The sequence below is a fragment of the Galleria mellonella genome, unplaced genomic scaffold (genome assembly GCF_026898425.1).
Source record: "Galleria mellonella isolate WM207_F2 unplaced genomic scaffold, CSIRO_AGI_GalMel_v1 utg159, whole genome shotgun sequence".
Classification (NCBI taxonomy): Eukaryota; Metazoa; Arthropoda; class Insecta; order Lepidoptera; family Pyralidae; genus Galleria; species Galleria mellonella.
In genome coordinates, this window is record NW_026442004.1 from 302,855 (window position 1) to 322,119 (window position 19,265).

The window sequence follows — 19,265 nt, forward strand, 5'->3', positions numbered from 1 at the left end:
AACTTATTAGATATTCTATTAGTGCGATAGCGGTAAGCCATACTTTGTTGCAGTTTGCACGACAAAGTACTATATTTCAAGTCAAGAATCTGGGGTAGATTGTTCTCAAATAATCGAATATTTGCATAACAGCCCAGGCACTAATTTGCAAAACTCTTAGGGTCTTGTTTCTTCATGTGATTTCTGATGAAAGCAGCACCAATTTGCATACAAATGTCTTTGAAACCTGATTATGCAAAAATAATGCCGTATCGACAGAGTGCTCCCAATTTGCAGTAGGTATTTACATCGTAACCCGTACGTAATGAAACGGAATGTTATTTAGATGTCAGATAATTTTTAAACGTTTTATGCAAAGTAGATTCAGTAGAATAAAATTCGAATAATGATTTATTCACTGATTTTATTGTTCAATAAATGTAAATTCATTTTATTACCTTAATTACTCTACTGATTCAAGTAAAGTGCTCTGATTTCTTTTCTTTATGATTTCAAAAATGTTGTAAATTTTATTTTCGAATATAAATTATTAATGTGCCATATTCCATCTCCATCAAAATCTGAAATTAACATAGTGTAATATTGAAAGTACAATTACCCTATGGTATTTTTATGTCACAATAGGTAGTGATTACTGACTTCATTACGTAAAAGTAGGCATTTAATTTCATAACAATTAATTGGACTTATAATTAAAGACACACGGTCATTATAATAATATTGCCTAATTGTTTTTGTTCCAATTATCAAATTAATTGTTTATAAAGAGATATTGGGTATATGTATATGTTGATCTTGATCTTTTGGCTTCGAATACGACCAAATATTATTATGTAGGTAATTAAGTTTCACTTAATATAACTAATTCTGATAGAAAATTGCGTTCATTAAAAAAATTATTATATATAATTTAATTTAAAAGTAACTTCAAGTAATAAACGAAAAAAGGTTATGTATACCTACCTATAGGTATAAACATATATACGAATACAATGTAGAAGGTTTCGTTTTAGGTTGAATCTACGGCAAAATTATTCAAATGGACCAAGGTACTCCCAGATCCGGGAAAAATGCGGTATTAAATAAGGTTCCGGGACATTGGCTTTTTTTTCGATTCCCCTTCCTTAGTAGGGAGTAATGGAGTAGCTTGACTGTTTCTAATTAGCATTAATTAGCAGTGTTCACGTACTTTCTAGATTAAATCTGACCTTTTGAGGGCGAGCCTAGAGTTAATTATTGATTGACTAATTCTTATGTTAATAAGAGCTTTTTGTGTGCGTCTTAATACCTACTACAAGATAGGTAAAGTACTTTCATATATATGTATATATATAAGACAACATCAATTCCCAATAGAAAATATGGATTTCAAAATTAATATGGAACCCTCTATCCATAGAGTAGGTTCCCAAAATAATTATCATCATCAGTTTAGAATTGGCGAGCATATTGCGTTATATATCCACATAAAACAAAAAATACAAATATATTAAGATTTGTCCTTTCTGTGATTGTTAAAAATTTTTGTTAGTTGTAGCATATGAAGTATGAAACTAAATATTTGCAGCTTACCTCCAAATCAAGCTAAGAACATTTTAGAGTTCAACACTGATCGTTCGCCAGCACTTTTTGGAGGTGTTTATTCTCAGTGGTGTTTCCAGTAACCACCTGCTTTATGATACTGTTATTCTGTTCTTCAGAATATCTGCTCGACCAACCTGCACGGCCGTAGTAAAACCAAAGTGCAGTGCATTTTTAAAAGGGAACGCCCCGGGACCGTTGTCCGGGCTTTTCGTTATTTTAAATATTCAGTGGTGTGCAGTGTGTCCGAGGTTCAACTCCCGCGTGACGCCGTCCTAACGGTGAGTATGCTTTTACCTTATATACTTGCAAATCGCGTTATGGCGGTCCATTTTGCCGCTTTTATCCCGAAGCCAACGTATATTTTGCTTTCATTCCAATGTGTATCTTACATATAAGGAACAAAGTTGCTTGTACTGTGCAGTGTGATATTACGAAAAACGACTAATTAACTGTGCGTGGAAACCGTGTCTTCATATGTAGGCTTGTATTTTCGTCGCCGGTTTAATCTAAGGATTTATTTAAACCACGCTTAAAACGAGCGTGCGGAATATTCTGTAGTATAATTATGTGTAATTCAACAGAGAATGTAACACAAAGTGTCTATTGGTTATCTAATATTTTCGTTTTACAGGCTGTAGTACTTACCCAATGCTTATCTAGATAACATTAGGTATTGATTTATTCATGTGGCTCTTTATTCAATTGTACAGTAGGTAATATGATTGAATATGTACATACTTAATAAGTACTTATAAACAGAAAATAGATGATAACGTGTATTGTCTATTTTCTCTTTATAGGTACTTACTCATATTTACTTGCGTTCATGTTATAGGTACAAATACCTACTGTAAGTAAATGCTTGCATCGACCTACAAAATATTTTCCTCGAACTCTGTAACTTAAATATTCAAATAAAAGTAAGTGCCTAATTTATAACACTAGTATATACCTATACATAAACTAAGATAGGTGGGTATCTCTGTCTACCGTTTCAATCATCAAACTCTGATGAGGTAGGTACTATGAAGTCCACCCTAATTCCATGAAAACGTTTTAACAAAACGCTCGTCTAACATAACCGTCAAAATTAATAGTCCACTCTGAAAATTAAAGTTATGCCCTATAAAAATATTTACACAACGAGTTAGGGGACCCAATAGACTCATTAGTTCCCATCGCCGCTTTTACGAAACTCGTTACCGAGATAATTTTCGTCCTTGGTCCAGCGTTACGCGAGCAGGCCTAAAACGACGCCTCGCATAACCTTACATTAAATTCTCCCAAAGGCTTTACTATATTCGCACAATTATTCCCCAAGGGGAACCCTTCGCCGCGCAGCCTACAATTACCTTCCATTTTGCTAGAGGCGTTCCGCTCTGAAAATAAAATAAAATTGAAGCGGAAAATAAAATATCGAATGAACCGTTCCAATTACCGCACGTATATGCAATATTAAGGGTACACCTACATGTAGGTAACTACCTACATGCAGCTGTCATTGGGAACGGGCGTAAATTTCGCATGGCAGTTAAAATGTTGGCGCGAGTATATTACTTCGCGTAAAATGTACTACCTAGACGAATTTAAAATCCGGTTGAACAATCTGAATATGAAATCTGTCATAATAGCGTTTGTCTGTTTGATAATAGATTTATATGCATGTATTGTTTCTGTATTTGAAAATAAATTAGACATTATTACCAATTACAATATATTACCTACAAAGTTGCACGAGTACAGTCACGTCCAATAAAATATGCAAAAACATTTTTATACATAATGCGCTTAAGAATATTTTATCCGGATGGTTGTAATATACCTAATGGGCGATATCTCAAGAAATTTTAAGAGAGATTACCCGTCCGCACATCACAAGTTTTTCTTCATAAGCTTCTCAAAACGTTAAATTTATTTCGGCCCGGGAGCGTTGAATTAAGAGCTGCCTTAATCCTTTCGGAGCGAACTTAACCTAATATCATAAAGATGAAACAAGGCAACTTGTACAGAGTAAAGTCAAATATTATTCTTTGTAAAGATTAAAGAATTATTAATGCTACGTCCTAGGAATATATTTAATGTATCGTAAATGGTAATATAACGTTACGTTTCTCTGATGTTTTGAATATTCTGAATATTTAGAAAGAATTACCTATTTATCGGATATTTTGTATGAAATAGTAATTATAATATCATCATATCACCGTTAACTGTTCACTGCTGAACATAAACCTTGCCTAAATATAAGGGAAGTTTTGCAAATAGTTTTCAAACATGACAGGTGGGTTAAGTGATTATTAATTGTTAAATTAGGCATGGTATAAACATTGAACATAATGGATAGGTATTAAAATACTTATTTATGTAATTAAATTAAACAGTAAAAATTACTACAGTATTAGTCTATAAAAAATATTGTATTCATTTTTATGTTTAAAATTTTTTACTATATATATTATATAAAGACAGCTGTTGCGAACTATTTGCTGTTATATATTTTAGGTCTTCATTTTTAGGCTTTTTTTTCATCTTGCTGATGTGCTGATTTTATTTATCACAATTCATAATATTATTTTATGATACTATTTTTTTCTCACTTAACATAAAATGTAATTGTACACGTCCTTCACTCTTCATATGTATTTGAATCGATTTAGTGTAATTTTACATATTTATGTAATGTATCAATAGGTAGATAGTAATTACTAGTCTTAAAAGGAAAACTTGTTCAAACTTTTATAACATTAAGTAAACAAAATTGTCTAGTAGGAATTTCGATGTGTTTCATCGAATACGAACACTACCATTCTATTTCTATTTACGTAAAAATAGATATAAAATATAAATAAAATTTAAAATTAGACTTAGTGGAAAATTATCTGTTTCGAATAGGTATATTGTTAGTATATATAAAAATATATAAATAGTTTCGTAAATAACATTTTCAAAACAATTTATTACATTATATATAAGTTACATATGAGTATTTTGGAAACGATCCAAATCCCAATCAGAGTAAATTTAAATGTCTTCGACGCAGATAAAATTAAGAATAAGATGCGATTATTAAAGAAATTTAATGGATTTGAAATTATAAATTAGGTCATCACAAAATAATAACTATAAAAATTCTAAAACATTCACTATCTACTTAATAATTATTCAAATTTGAGCCTATCGTTTATTCAAATACCTTTTAAAAGAGAAATATTTTAACCAAAATAAAAAATTATCTACACTATAGAAATTTCTTTAACCGGTTTACCATTAAAAAAGGTAAGGGACAAAGTGGTTGTGTTGCAAAAAAATGTGTACCTAAGAGAGCTGTCAGCTGTGGGCGGCCATTTTGAGACCAGCCGAGGGGCGGCGCGATCCTGTGTCGCTATGATTTATTGGTTCGCGTTACCGATGCGGTCATAAGACAGTTATAATGTGACTGTACTTTTAAACAGTTTTAGCTACACAATGTTTGATTTTTATTTGGGTCAAAATTTGTATAGGTGTACATGTTTAATAGATATTTTTAAAAATTAATTTGCGTCGTAAATATACTTGCAATACGTTAAAATTAAAAAAAAAAACACATGTGAACGACAATGCAGAAGAATTAAACTTTCTTGCATGATTTTAATATTTTTTTATTAACAAAGGTATGCAAAGCAATTATTTTACGAAGATCGTTTAATAGATTATGGTGGAAAGAGGCAGTTGTATGTTCAAGTAGCACTGCGGTAGGTTCTTTTTTAAAAGTACACTAATTATTCGTATTAAATTAAACTTTATCAATTATTACGCTCATAATTATGTCTGAGAGTAAGTAACACTGGCGTAAACGTTCACCCGCCTGGTATTTGAATTGACTCAGACAGTTACAATGTAAGAAACAACTTATACAGAACTCATAGTGGATGAAATCTTCATTCATTTACGAAACGTGAAGTAAGAGAATTCGTTTCATACAAATTTGACTTCTTACAACATGACGCTAAGGACCAGAATTGTATCACTGGAAATGCTCTTAAAACATTTCTGTAGATATTGTTTTGAATTGAGACGCAACATTGTTCCATCGAGATTAGTCGAGCTATGAGTGCACCGTCCTTTTCCAACACAAATAAAGATATTGAATTTTGATAAGGTCGTCTCTGTCTGCTGAATGTCTTTGATATGCTCTGTTATAAAATAAGCTTCATAAATGTTAGGACTGATGTTCAATTATGAGATCGAATCATGATAATAAATATTATTCCAATCACTGGCGAACAAACTAGTCTTACATTTTTGTATATGTATAACTTGTAAGTTTATATTTTAATTGTGTAATAAATAATAAATCAAAATACTTTCATTTAAGTCAACTTAATTATAAACATTTTTTAATAGTTATTCTTTATAAAATTTGCCGCCCATTTCTGATTTCAGCTAATTAAAACTAGCAATAAACTTATCTGTTGCTTGTTTACAATGTTAAACAAAGCTAATATTTACCTACTATATTATTATATAATTTTATGAACCTAAACATAATAGGTAAAAGGAAAGTCCAAATAACACAGTACAAAATCTGTACCTTAAATTAGAATTTTAAATACTAGTATATAGATTACAGGATCTATTGCAACCTGTTTTTTTTCTCTTCCTTTTGCTTTAAATTGTAATCATACTTTATCAATTGCAAAAAATAAAGTTGAAATTGGTTTAGATTTTGCCAAAATGTCGCCTAAAATTTATCCTTATAAGGAACAAGTCAACTTGTGTAAATTTTTGTTAAATGTCTCCTTGTTCTCGAAACATCTAATTTAAAAATAAAATAGATGATTATAAATTATACACCTATAAAATAACAAAATGAAATAATGTACTTGTATCTGGTATTCAAAAAACACTATTAAGCAACAAGAACATTATTAGTAGCCATTACATATGAAAAATAATATCTACCTACATAATTATTGCTTTATGTCAGTGTACCTATATACCTACTGTATCTAACTAAATAGATATTTAGCTGAGTGACATCCCGCTGTTTAAGTCATTTTTCTTTAGTAGACGACAAAATTTCTCAGAACATTGACGGAGTTGGCGAACAGGGCGAAAGCATTATCTCGGAGTTTCAGAGCATGGCGCATGGGATGCGTAATTACGAATTCTGTCAATTCTATGGTGTTCAAATATGTTACTCTAATAAACTAATTTAATACTATATTTGTCGTAATTTATGTATTTACAGACATATCTATTTTATAAATATATCATTTACATTAGAAAACTTAAGAAATTATTTACGCAGTGTTAAACAATATAACAAACTTGACAGATAATATTCAAATCACAAACAAGAAAAAAAAAAATCATGCGTACGTGAGTTCGTAGGTAGTGGACTATAAACGCACGTACGCATCTATTTTTTGCTGCTTACTATCGTAATAAATATTACAGCGAGCAACCAAGTGAGATATCTTAAGCTTTAGTTCTCTGTTGTTATCTATCTTTAAGGCGTAACTACCTCACTAAATAACAAAACATGTTAGCCAAACATTATGGTTCATCGCGATTTTAAAAACATAAAAAACATTACCAAGAAAAATATTGTCTTTATTCAATACCACAAAAAATATAAATGTTAATACCTACCTTAACAGTTACAGGTACACATGTGAGTTTTTTTATATTAATACCACAGTGTTGCGAACATTATCATTTTAATGTAAGACGTACATTTCTCTCCCCCCACTTATGCTAACGTGGGAATATTACTCGTCCATCTTTAGGTATTTTTATTTGACCACATAGTTTGATCTTACTCCCATTTTGTATACATGTCAGGGACAAATCCTAATAAAAATATAGTAGCAGTAGATACGCCTTTAGATAACAATCTTGTACCCAAGTTAGAAGGTCTTGTATAGAATAAAATTCATTATTAACAAGACTATTTATTTATTATTTATTTATTCATAGCCTCCCATAAATCACGAACATCAACTGAACCCATAAGTTTAGCAAATTAGCCTACACTTCTGTAATATTAATGGCCGCCACGCAACCATACCAATTTGTTCTCAAGAATTTGTTAGTAGAAACAGACTACCCAATTTTTGAGGATACAGACCTCAACAAGCAAACAAATAATACAGACAAATGGGAGTCTTTAAAAAAAATTTGTTCCTAAATTGATCGAATTGAGAATAAAATCTGGCATTTTATTTATGTAAAGCAATATGCTACAATTACCTTTGTATTGATTGTCTATAGACCATAAAAGCTTACCGAATTTTTGACAGAAACTAATAATGCTTTACACATATAACAAGATCTATCAGTTCTCAATATTGCCCTCATAATACAGTTATAAGTTCACCTTATGTATTATTATGTTATTGTATATTTTTCTTCTCGAAATTATAAATAAATGCAAATTATAAGTAATAAAGTAATTTATTTAGTTCACAAACGATAGCACAGGTAGATTTCGGCTTTAGCCGTCCCGGTAATTTCACAATTTCACGCTGAGGCGGATATCTCGTTACTCGTCCGGGATTTGGTCCCGCTCCCCGGGCATCGCTAATGTCCTGGAACGAATCGCCCGGCCGCATGTGGAAAATAATTATAAAGTCATCCGCTGTAGCACGGTAGGTTTTCGTGTGAACGTTACTAAGACGGAAATTGCTTGTTTATCACAGCTCGGAAATTAGAACCGTATCATTTTATCATTGCCACCTATTATGAAAAGGCGTGAGATACAATATGTAACTAAAAAGGTCTTTATATAATACACGAGGTACCTATTAATATAAATTTCATAAACCCAAACTGACACCTATGAGGTCAGAAAATAAATAAAAATGAACGGCTCCCTTAAATATATACTATTTTGTAACACGGGGTGCTCAAGGGACATAGTGACTTCGACTAAGCGACTCCATAACATTTTTTGCCTCAACCAGAATCACTCGTATTTCCTTCTATCTCCCATAACCATGGATATATTCCATAATATTTTCAGAAAGCGATAAAAAAACACTTGTTCCCGTAACTCGACGGCGAGTCCCACAAAACTCTTGTCAGCGATGGACGATAATCCACCGCTTAGTCGTCCTCTTTCTTCGTAAAAAGTTTTCCTTTTGAATAACTCCCTTATTTTTGCGGGCGGCCCTCTTTATTCATAAGCCGCTGACGTAACTTGAAGAACCCTAAATGAATGGTTGTTCGTTGTTTTACGCGTCTATTCGCAATGCTTTAGCTTCGTAACTTCAGAGATTTATCCGGGAAAAAAATGCTTAGAGATACTTCTTAGTATGGAAGTCGAGGCTATGTAGATGCCTATGCTATCATATAATGTTATGTAATCGTTTACTGTATTCAAATCGTATTTAATAAAAGCATAATGCGGATACTACGTAGATTAAAACTCAGTTGTTAGATTAGCTATTATAGATACAAATTTTAATGAAAAATATGTAATTTAATTCTGTATATGCTGTATTATATATTATTAAATTCTTAAATATTATATAAGATTAATTTTATTAATTTTTCCTTCCGTTAACTGTCAACTGCTGTAATATGTCTCCTCCAAAAGGGAGGTCTTGCCAATAGTTACCACGGTTGCCAGACGGGTTAGTGGGTTCTCCTTTTATAATACTATTTCGTTTACAGATAATATCTTTGTATGTATTGTACATTTATATAGAAAACAATTCTATGATATTCTTAGAATTGTTAATCCTGAAAGAGGATTTTAATATTTAAGGACAAGTTGAGTGATTGTTATTAATTTCTTAGATTTTACTGTATATCAAAAATTCCCCATTAAATAAGTAAAATGGTTAAAAATATATTATTTTTCCATCTGTATTTAAGACCTCTGCCGTAACTTATCAAAACTCACGACATTTAATTATTTAATTGAACAGATAATCCGTTGCTCGGTCGCATGCCGTACAAGTATATTCAATATTAATTAAAACGTTAAACTGTACTACAATATTTATTGTGTAAATGTGAACGCGTCGTGACCTTATGTTACAATGTAACGATTTAATTAGTCGGCGGCAAGTTGAAAGCGGAGTGCATATTGCATTGCATAGCTCCACCGAATGGTGTGACGGTGAACCGGGCCGATTACTATTGGTACGTTGTAAATGTAGGTATATACGTTATATACATATAACGATATATGTATATGAATATTAAGATCCAACCACCAGGGGTCGGGGAGATGGGATTTTTAAGGGACTAACAACCTGATAACTATCAAGTCGACCTCTACACGATTCCCCCCCCCCCCCCCTCAGGAATCATCGTGCTTAATTTTTATGTAATTCATCACTATGGGCTAACTGACCTGCTTTTTCCTTCTCACCTATAATCCCTCGCTAGTGCTTAACGTCACCAATTGAAAAAAGAAAACCATTAGAAAAAATCCTTAGGTATTCTGTATTACTTTCTTTATATAAACATAGCGATAGAACATTTAATTTTAAAAGTAATGACCTGCAAAACGAACTTATCTCAACTAAGAGATTTCTCCCAGCAAACTTTGCTTTGAAATTGTTATTTAAAAATAAAAGTAGGCAGTCATACGATTTGTGTACGAATAAATAAAAATACTTCATATATTGTATTTATCGTCCAGGAGACAGTTTCAGTCGCCCCGAATGCTCTCTCTGAGACTCTAAAGTATTTTATATCAAATTCATTATTGAATTTTTATCGAAGGTATTTCTTACCACTATAAATAAAGATTGACAAGAGATTTCGTATAAAATCAATATAGAGTTAGGCATCTAAATCATTTGTATAAAATAATCTAAATCTGTTAGCAATAAAAATATACCTACAAAAAATACAGGCAAATTCGGGACCTCTATTTTAAATGAAAATCTCTTTTTTTACCACGAAAGGTAGCAAACAAGCATATAGCCTATGTGATAATAAATGGTAGTCTATGGACACCTGTAACACTAGGGTTGTCACGTGTACATCCTGAAGAGACCTTAATACACTCTTTTTAAAAACCCTTCTTGTTTAAGGGAAGATATCTGTACTCAATATTGGGACGTCAATAGGTTGGTAAGACAAAAAGAAAGAATTTTCCTTTTTCAATTATTGACAATTATTCTACTATGTATGTTTATTAGTTCTCAGAAAGACGAGCGTTTCTTTCATTAAACACCATTTCCCACGAAAACGCTTTAGGTACCAACACATTTACATTTTAATACCAATCAATAACTATACTGATTGCTTTTTAGTATGTTCAGCATACGCAGTGCCCACTTTATCCTGTCTTAAGTATTTTGAAAGGTGGCGTTGCTGTAGGTGAGAAGGTTATTTTCTTTTTTGGAATTTTTACACGCGCCAGAATTTATTTTGAAGTTTGTGTGTTTCTCACGAAGTATGGAAGGGCTAGTGATAAATATTTATACGCCCGGGTTCTAACAGTTAGATACTGAGTTGAACATAAGCGTAGAATAGTAACAGCGTGGTGTTTGGTGAGACGCAGTATGTTTTGATAGAACTAAATAATAATATAAATAAACGAATAAGATAGGCTGCTAATGTTCAATATTGTCCAAGATTCATATTACGAATCAACTGATTGATTGTTTCGATTAGTTATTAATTTTATTTAGTGAGTGTTTTTGTTCATTATTATGTTCTATAGAAAAATAATACAGCAGTCAATAATAGCTTTATTTCTTATTGGTAGATGATTACGTAATGTATGTACGTATGAAATATATACAACATACCTATTATTTACAGACGTACCTACTTTACCTTCTACCAAACTAACTGTGTTAGTCCTGTTACTTAGTGATACAGACCGTTTAAATTCGTAGTCTTAGGTGTTAAGTATATAAAAATACTCCTGATTGATCAGTGGGGATAGAAATTTATATTATTCTAGCGATCTAGTCACAATTTTTCCGACTACATTTTTTTAGGTTTAATATAATTAAGAGCTTTGAATACTAATATACGAAAAATGTTTAATTTTAAATAGTTTTTTTGAGGACAAATATAATCTATTTACAAAATTTATAATTTTACAAGCGCATTGTAAGTCGATATACCAATAACTTAAATTAAAAAAACAATGGAAAGCTCCTGAGCTCTTTTCAACACCAAATTGCACATAAAGTTGAATTATTTACTTGAGGAGTTCCGTTCAAATCGATGGCGAGGTATAGGTAGCTGCATAAAAATAGTGTGAAAACGCGCGTTATAAAATGAAATTCATCTCGTTTTATGCAGATAGGGAGGTCGTAAGGTTTTGCCGGAGACGAGGGAAAAATTTGAATTTAGATGTCGCTCAGAGTCGCATGGTAACGGGTTTCGAGATCTTTCGCTTTACGACGCACGGCTAAAATGCTGTTCTCGACTCTGGCTGAAAACTGAACTGAGTTTATACGAAACGGAGGCGGGAAGTATCAGCGAGGAGCGGGCCAAATGGCCACCTCTCTGGGCAAATGCTACGGGCGGCCGTTTCTACAGGAATGGAGACACGAGGCACTTATTACGTGTCATTGCGGTGTCATCGCATAGAAATATTGTCTCTATCGTTGAATGAAATATCAAATAAATAAATGTAATAAATTACAAATGACACATGTAAAATATAGTTTCTACATATACATTACATATTTTAATAACATAATAGAATAACAGATTATAACCTATTTTGATTTTAAAACAATATAATTTGTTGTTACATATATCATTTTGTTACATATAACCAACAAAGTAATTTATAAATAACGCTTTGAGTACTTTTAAAATTTAAAGCTTATTTAGGATAGACTCCCTTGCCAAATATCAAATATTAGAATAAATATTAGTTGAAAAGAGGTTTTGGGATTTAGATCTGTTTTCATAGATGTCATTACGAAATCACTAAATCATAAGTATTTAAATATTTGTCTGGTCAAATATGGATAATTGATAGGCATAGATTAAACAGAAAAAAGCTTTTTAGGTTTTTTTTATTCCACGAAGGTAGCAAACAAGCATATGGCCCACCTGATGGTAAGCGCTAACTATAACGTATAAACGCCAGGTGAAGTTATCACCAAAATACGAGTAAGCAGGTATTAGGCTGAAATATAAGTGTTTATTATGTATATGCTTCGCATACATTTAATAATTTATTTATTAACCTTTTATTTATTTGGTTAATGTAAGAACAGCTGAGTCATGCCTATATTATATATTACACATACTTGTACACTTTGCCATATTACTTCATTATATTTCGCTATCGTTATGCAAATAAGCTTCCATGTTAATATCAAAATAATGAAGACCTACCGCGCCGCACCGGAGCTAGGAACGGTTGCCATAAAAACACGTAATAGACACCATTATCGGACCCCGGAGGAAGCTTGCTCAAGTCCGTTACATACAAATGCCTTTCATTAACTTCTCGATGTTCCGTCCGAAATACAGACCATTGTGTTTTAAGCCATCTCCTCCGTGTATTGCAGCTTTAAATGTACTTCGATTAACATAGAGTAAAATATACTTTAAATATTTTATTATATAACTCAAAATCAAACGGAGAAGGCGCAATGCTATATAGTGACCACAGTAAGCTGGTTTGGAATTGAAATTGTCGATAAATAACTTGCCTTAGGAAGCTCATGGTACAAATATTCGATTCACAGTAGGTATCTACCTTGAATTTTTTAATGTATTTTCCTCATTACAGTTTTTATTTAAGTATGTATAAATCTTCGATTTCTGTGCTACCTATAAGTAAAAATAAATAAAAAATAATGTTAATTTGATTAATTTTTCGATAAATGTAAATCGAATACTTAACATTAGATTATTAACAGGTTTTTACCGAGATTATCTATTTAAGTGTGCCGATATTTCGACCCGATATTTGTGGGCGATATTTTATTTAAGATAAACATATCAAGTTGAATCTGCTGATACAATTATCAGCAGATTCAACTTGATATGTTTATCAATCATTGACATTATTATTTCTAATCAATATTAGAAATAATAATGTCTAGCAGCTTGGTGATGGGATCTTATACAATCCAAATTTCAATGTACATATTTTTATATTATATAATAATACTAAATTTGTGATATTGTTTAAATATGAAATAGAGAAAAAAATATAGTTTATAAGTAATAAGTAGATCTGATATAGAAGTCATAACAATTTAATTTTAAGCATAAACATGAACTTTTGTACAAATTAATACTATTTTTTTATTTAATATTTTTTTTTATTCTTTATTACAGAATGAAACTTTGTGTTAATTTTATGTGTTACAATTGTCAATAAGTAATTTTCATGACCGTTTCAAAACTATTCAAACTCAATCTAATGGATTGATTCCAATATTTTCAAAATATGATTCCGAATACTTACGGAACCATATATAATAATGGATATTACATTTTATTTTTAGTAGAAAACATTACATAGCGGTTATCTGATGTCATCAAGTCGTACTGATGTAGTAGAGATAACTATTTTTGTCAATGACACAAAATCGTGCACTTGAATACCATTGAAAAGTTTCATCTAGGTAGGTACGAGTATGTAGTACTGTGTGCGGTGAATTTTGAACCACCTTTTTAATATTCAATGAGAGGTTTTAATTGATTATTCATCTTATTGTACGAAGTAATTGAAAAACACAAATTATTATAATGTACACTAAAGATATCTATATATTTTACAGTAAATAAATATAGGTACCTCTGTTGTCGATACATGCCTAATGTTTCAAACTATTTATTTTAATATCGTAGATTAAAAAATATGTATGTACAGAGAAAGGAACTTAGTATATTATTTATAAACAAAAACTTACTGCTGTAAACATAACAGTAAGCTTTTGTTTATTTTGTATTAATCGAAATTCAATGCTATCTTACTTGATTGTATGTTCATTTAGTTAAGTACACCTTAAAGTATTTCTGTTATAAATACTTAGATAATAATCCAATATTAATTTCTGGTTACTAAATATAAAAAAAAATATATTTTCTCTATTTGTTATAAATATGTATTAGGTATACGAATATTTTATTCTGCACTTATTACTGCAAATACAGAATATGTTTCAAAATTTAGATTTGCTGTTACATTTTTTTGCACAAATAATTAAATATCAATATTCCACTTATAAAATAAACATTATTTAATAAGTTATTATTAAAAAAATAGTAGTTTTACCTACTATTTTTTTAATAATAACTTATTTGCAAATTTATTTTTTAAAATTATTTAATTTGATGTTATTTTTAAATATCATCGTAACTGAAAATGACATTATCCGATGTTTTAATTTATTTTTAAACATGATTTACAATAATTTTAATTTTTGATTATGAACCATAAACTGCTTCAAATCTAGATTTCGATTAAGTTTTTTTTTCAAGTTACTTATATTTACTGTAGTTATCAGAAATGAAAATGCATGAAGTGTTCAATTCTGAGGTTATAAAACTATTATTAGAAACTATTAAACTATTATTATCACGGAATATTTCTTAACATTTTAATAGCGATTTTATTACACATTTTAAGCAATATATTATTCTAAAAATAGCAATGCGGCTTACATATTAGGTGCTAACTGCTGATAATAAATATTGCCACACTGAAGATAATAAAAACAATTTGAGAAGAATATAGAAAGTACACATGACCATATTATGAAGTATTTACTCGTATATGATTTCGAAAAAAACGTAGCAAGGGAAACTTACGTTGCGCCTTAGTAGGTAAGTACCTATGTAGTATGCGATATTTAAGAATTGCTAGAAACGACAACATATGTTAACCTTCAAGAAAAGAGTATATTCCTTCTTAAAAGGCCGGCAGCACACCTGCAATGCCGTTGGTGTTGTGGGTGGGCAGCGGTAGTCACTTACCATCAGGTGAGCCGCATGCTCGTTTGCCCCCTGTGTTGTAAAAAAAAACACACAACCACTCAGAATTCTTAGAGTCGAGTCATAATAAATATTTTACTGAACTAAATGTTATCTTGTCCATAGTCAATATCACTGGTTATTTGATAAGAATTATTTTGTTTACTTTCAATATTAATCAATCTTCATGTGTTACACACATGTACACACATGCTAATGGTAATTGATCTAAACAAAATTTCAATCAAATTATTTTGTTTAGAGAGAGAGAGAGCTATTAAGGTAGTAAAACAAAACCATGTGAAAAAGGATGGATAATATCAATCCAGCTTTGATATCTATATACCTATTTAGTTACTCTGGGTATTGATGGTGGATAATAAGTTAAATATTTGTTCTACAAACAACACTGAGTTCAATCCTAGTTAAACCAGTTATTTTGTTCTAAAAACTATACTATTAAACTTTTTTTGATTCAATTTCTATAGGACTAATTCGAAAGTATATCATTTCAGATAAAAGATAATTTTCCGAATTAGTTTTTAAATAACAGGATTATTCGTATAAGGTAACAAACAAAAAAATACTACTAAATTAAAAACCTCCTCCTTTTAAGAAGTTGGGTTAGAAGGTTCGGACCGATCCGTTACTGGGCTAATATATATATATATATATATATATATATAATATCACCCACCCCTACTGTGGAAGTGGTACAAATGTTCTTGTCACTTATAAAGACGAACTCCAAATTCCATCAGGTGCCAGCTATATCTAGAATCAACAGAATAAACCAATGAGCAGTGACACCCTCCATTTAAATGTAATGTAGTCACAAAACTCGTTTACAAAAACTTATCATCCTTTGTTGGAATCCGATCTATACAAGCTGATTAATATTCCGCCAGCTTATTTACTCCATCGTTTCGTGGAAGCTTTCAACAAAACAAAAGAGGTTTGTTATTTAACTCGTTTCCGATACGGCCTCTGTCTGTGTCGTATCGCAGAAACAAATTTCCGCTTGTTAGTGATGGGTCGGGCCTGATCACTCGATTCGATACTTGAAATATCACGTAATCGCGTTCCGTACTTCGTTCTTATTGTGTTTTTTTTTGTGATGTATATATTATCATTCGCTTATAAACTTAGGGTTCAAAATATATTTATTCAATTGATAAATAGGTTACGAGTGTTTACAATTTATGTAGTAAACACTATTTCTTATTTATATTATAAATGGAATTATTATTATAGTGCCTTGTAAGCTTAACCAACCGCTTCGAAATTTGGTATACACATATATAGGATGGAAAAGGATATAGGTTTCTTTTATCCTGGTCAGTAACACGTTCCAGTTACACGGACGAAGCCGCGGGTAACAGCTAGTTAATAAATAATTAAAAAGACTTCATATTAATTAAAATAATTTACAAAAGGAACTTTATTATTGAAGTAAAGTCACTGCTTCCTACACGTGATTTGTTGCTAGTTGCGATATATCTATTAAAATATCGACACACGTCAGTCACTATAACTTCCACAGGAATAAGTTTCTGAGATCTCATTTGTCTTCGGGGATGGCATTCGAACCGAGAATAACAATAGGTAAATTTATGTAAATGAACACTGTCTACGCAACAAAAACGAAATGAACCTACAGAGAAGCATTCAATTTGATTGCCGAACGGTTTTGTGAGCGCCATTTTGAAATATGCCTTTTCGAATATCTACCCATTTACTGTTATTATATTACTGGTTTGTTGACGAGTGACGACCGTATTTTAGTAGGCATGCCTTCTTGGTTGATATATAGTTATTATAGATATAGATATCTAATTTTCTATGCATATATCTCTCTGTCTGGCGTGGCGGTTGACTGGAGAGAATGCCATCAGGCATTAAGTCCGCCCTGTAGACATTTTCCAACGTGTGCAAAAGTATAAATAAATAAATAAATTGATAATATCTGCTACAGAAATAGATATATACCTACTTTCTAGCATTTGCTCGAAAATTAATGTTAATTTTCAATGCTTTGTTAAACAGAAATGGACTACTAATACAAATACCTCTTATATAGATATAGCTTTTATTTGGTAGAGCTTTTTATTTTTTTTTTCCAATTGTTCATTATTTATTTTAATATGAATCTATTTAATTAAGTAGTTTAGAATTATATATTTTATGATATAAAAATATATTCATATAAAACATGATCATTAATAATATACACGTTTTATATATTTATACCTTTATTTACCCCGTGTTTTCAGTTTCTACATTTTAGATGTTTCCTATGTTTTGCCGAATATATCAATTCGAGTTTCTGAACAAATTCGTCAACAAACACGTCTATAACCTGTAACAGTATTCAACAGCGACGCCCTCTGCTATTTGTAGAAATAGAAAATACAAACATTGTAGCGAAGGATTTTAACTGAGCGTTTACATTGTAATGCCAGTCATTCCGATGTTTAATATAGATTAACCAAATTAAAAGACTCTAAACGTGTTGTGTTCTATTCATTATTTGTATTGACAGACTGAGAAATTTAAATGTTCGCTCGATAGACATAATTAAATACGTAGCAGGTCGTTGACATTAAGTTAATAGTTTTTAAACAAATATCTAAAATAATATGAATAGAGATGTCTGCTGGCGTATCTTTAAAATAAAAAAAGCTAGAAACATAGGTACTTAATATTTGCAATTTGTTTAGCGATTGTCTGTAGGTAATGTAGAACTTACCTACGTATTTGCCTTTACTGTAATAATGGTGACTTTCCACACACAATAACTATAAGTTCTGTATCTAAATTAGGACTCATAACTATTTATGTATTGTTAAAATACTTTTTTGTGCTTTTCATTTATTAGGTAAGTATATTTCTGAACTTCGTTATTGAGATACGTAATACTTCCTTTTTTTGATTATGTAATTTTCCTTTTACTCGTTTTTTAAAATAGCAGTCTTCAAATGTTATCCTGGTAGTTAGACATTCAGCAATCTTTGAAATAATAAGGTAGGAGAATTTCAATAAATATGTAGTAGAGAATATTTATTTATTTATCTGTATATACCTTAAAACAATGTTGTTGAAAAATAATTGTTTACAACTTTAATAGAAAATCAAGTATTTTCGCAATATACAGAGTTTGGGGGAATAAATAAAATAAAGCTACATTTACAACAGGTAATATTTTCAGATAGTTTTAGGCTTTGTTTTCTCCCACATATAATAAATAAATAAACCAACAAATTCGGGCATCTTCCCTTGCAATATAAGGCGAATTGTTTACTTCGTAGATACATGCAACATATAAGTTTTATGTATGCGTGTTGCTCGTTTGCCAACTACGTACGTTGGTACCAATTCACCTTCTTTTACTTTATTCTGCCCGTGTAGAAAACCTCGCAAAAGTTTCATTGCAAGGCAAGCTTACTGCTTACCTACACGTGTGTGACACATCACCGAAATATCTGCCAATTTCATTTCTCCGCTCGCCTCCCTAGAGCGTAGTAAACACCACCTTGTCGCCCCCACGGCACTCCTACCACCCCACCTCCTTACCGGTGTTTGTCCGACTGATATTCTTGAAGATACAAAACTAGTATACAAGGGTCTCCCTATTCCCTCTCGCCAAGTACAACATAGAAGAAATGTCACTAATATTTAGAGCTCAGCAAAGGGTGGTTAGAAAATGTAAGTTGGCTAGATGCAGCACTCAGCTTTGAACAAACATAATGATGCGACTCTTAAAGTTCTAA

At 31.1% G+C, this 19,265-nt stretch overlaps 1 protein-coding gene across 1 annotated transcript in view; it reads left to right on the top strand.

Moving 5' to 3' along the window:
* LOC128200163 (uncharacterized) overlaps positions 1–19,265 on the top strand; it is a 190,693-nt gene that overhangs the window by 52,072 nt on the left and 119,356 nt on the right. Inside the window, exon 3 of the mRNA XM_052892618.1 lies at positions 1,701–1,862. Within this exon, the coding sequence (XP_052748578.1) occupies positions 1,701–1,862 (162 nt within the window). The remainder of the gene's footprint in view (positions 1–1,700; positions 1,863–19,265) is intronic.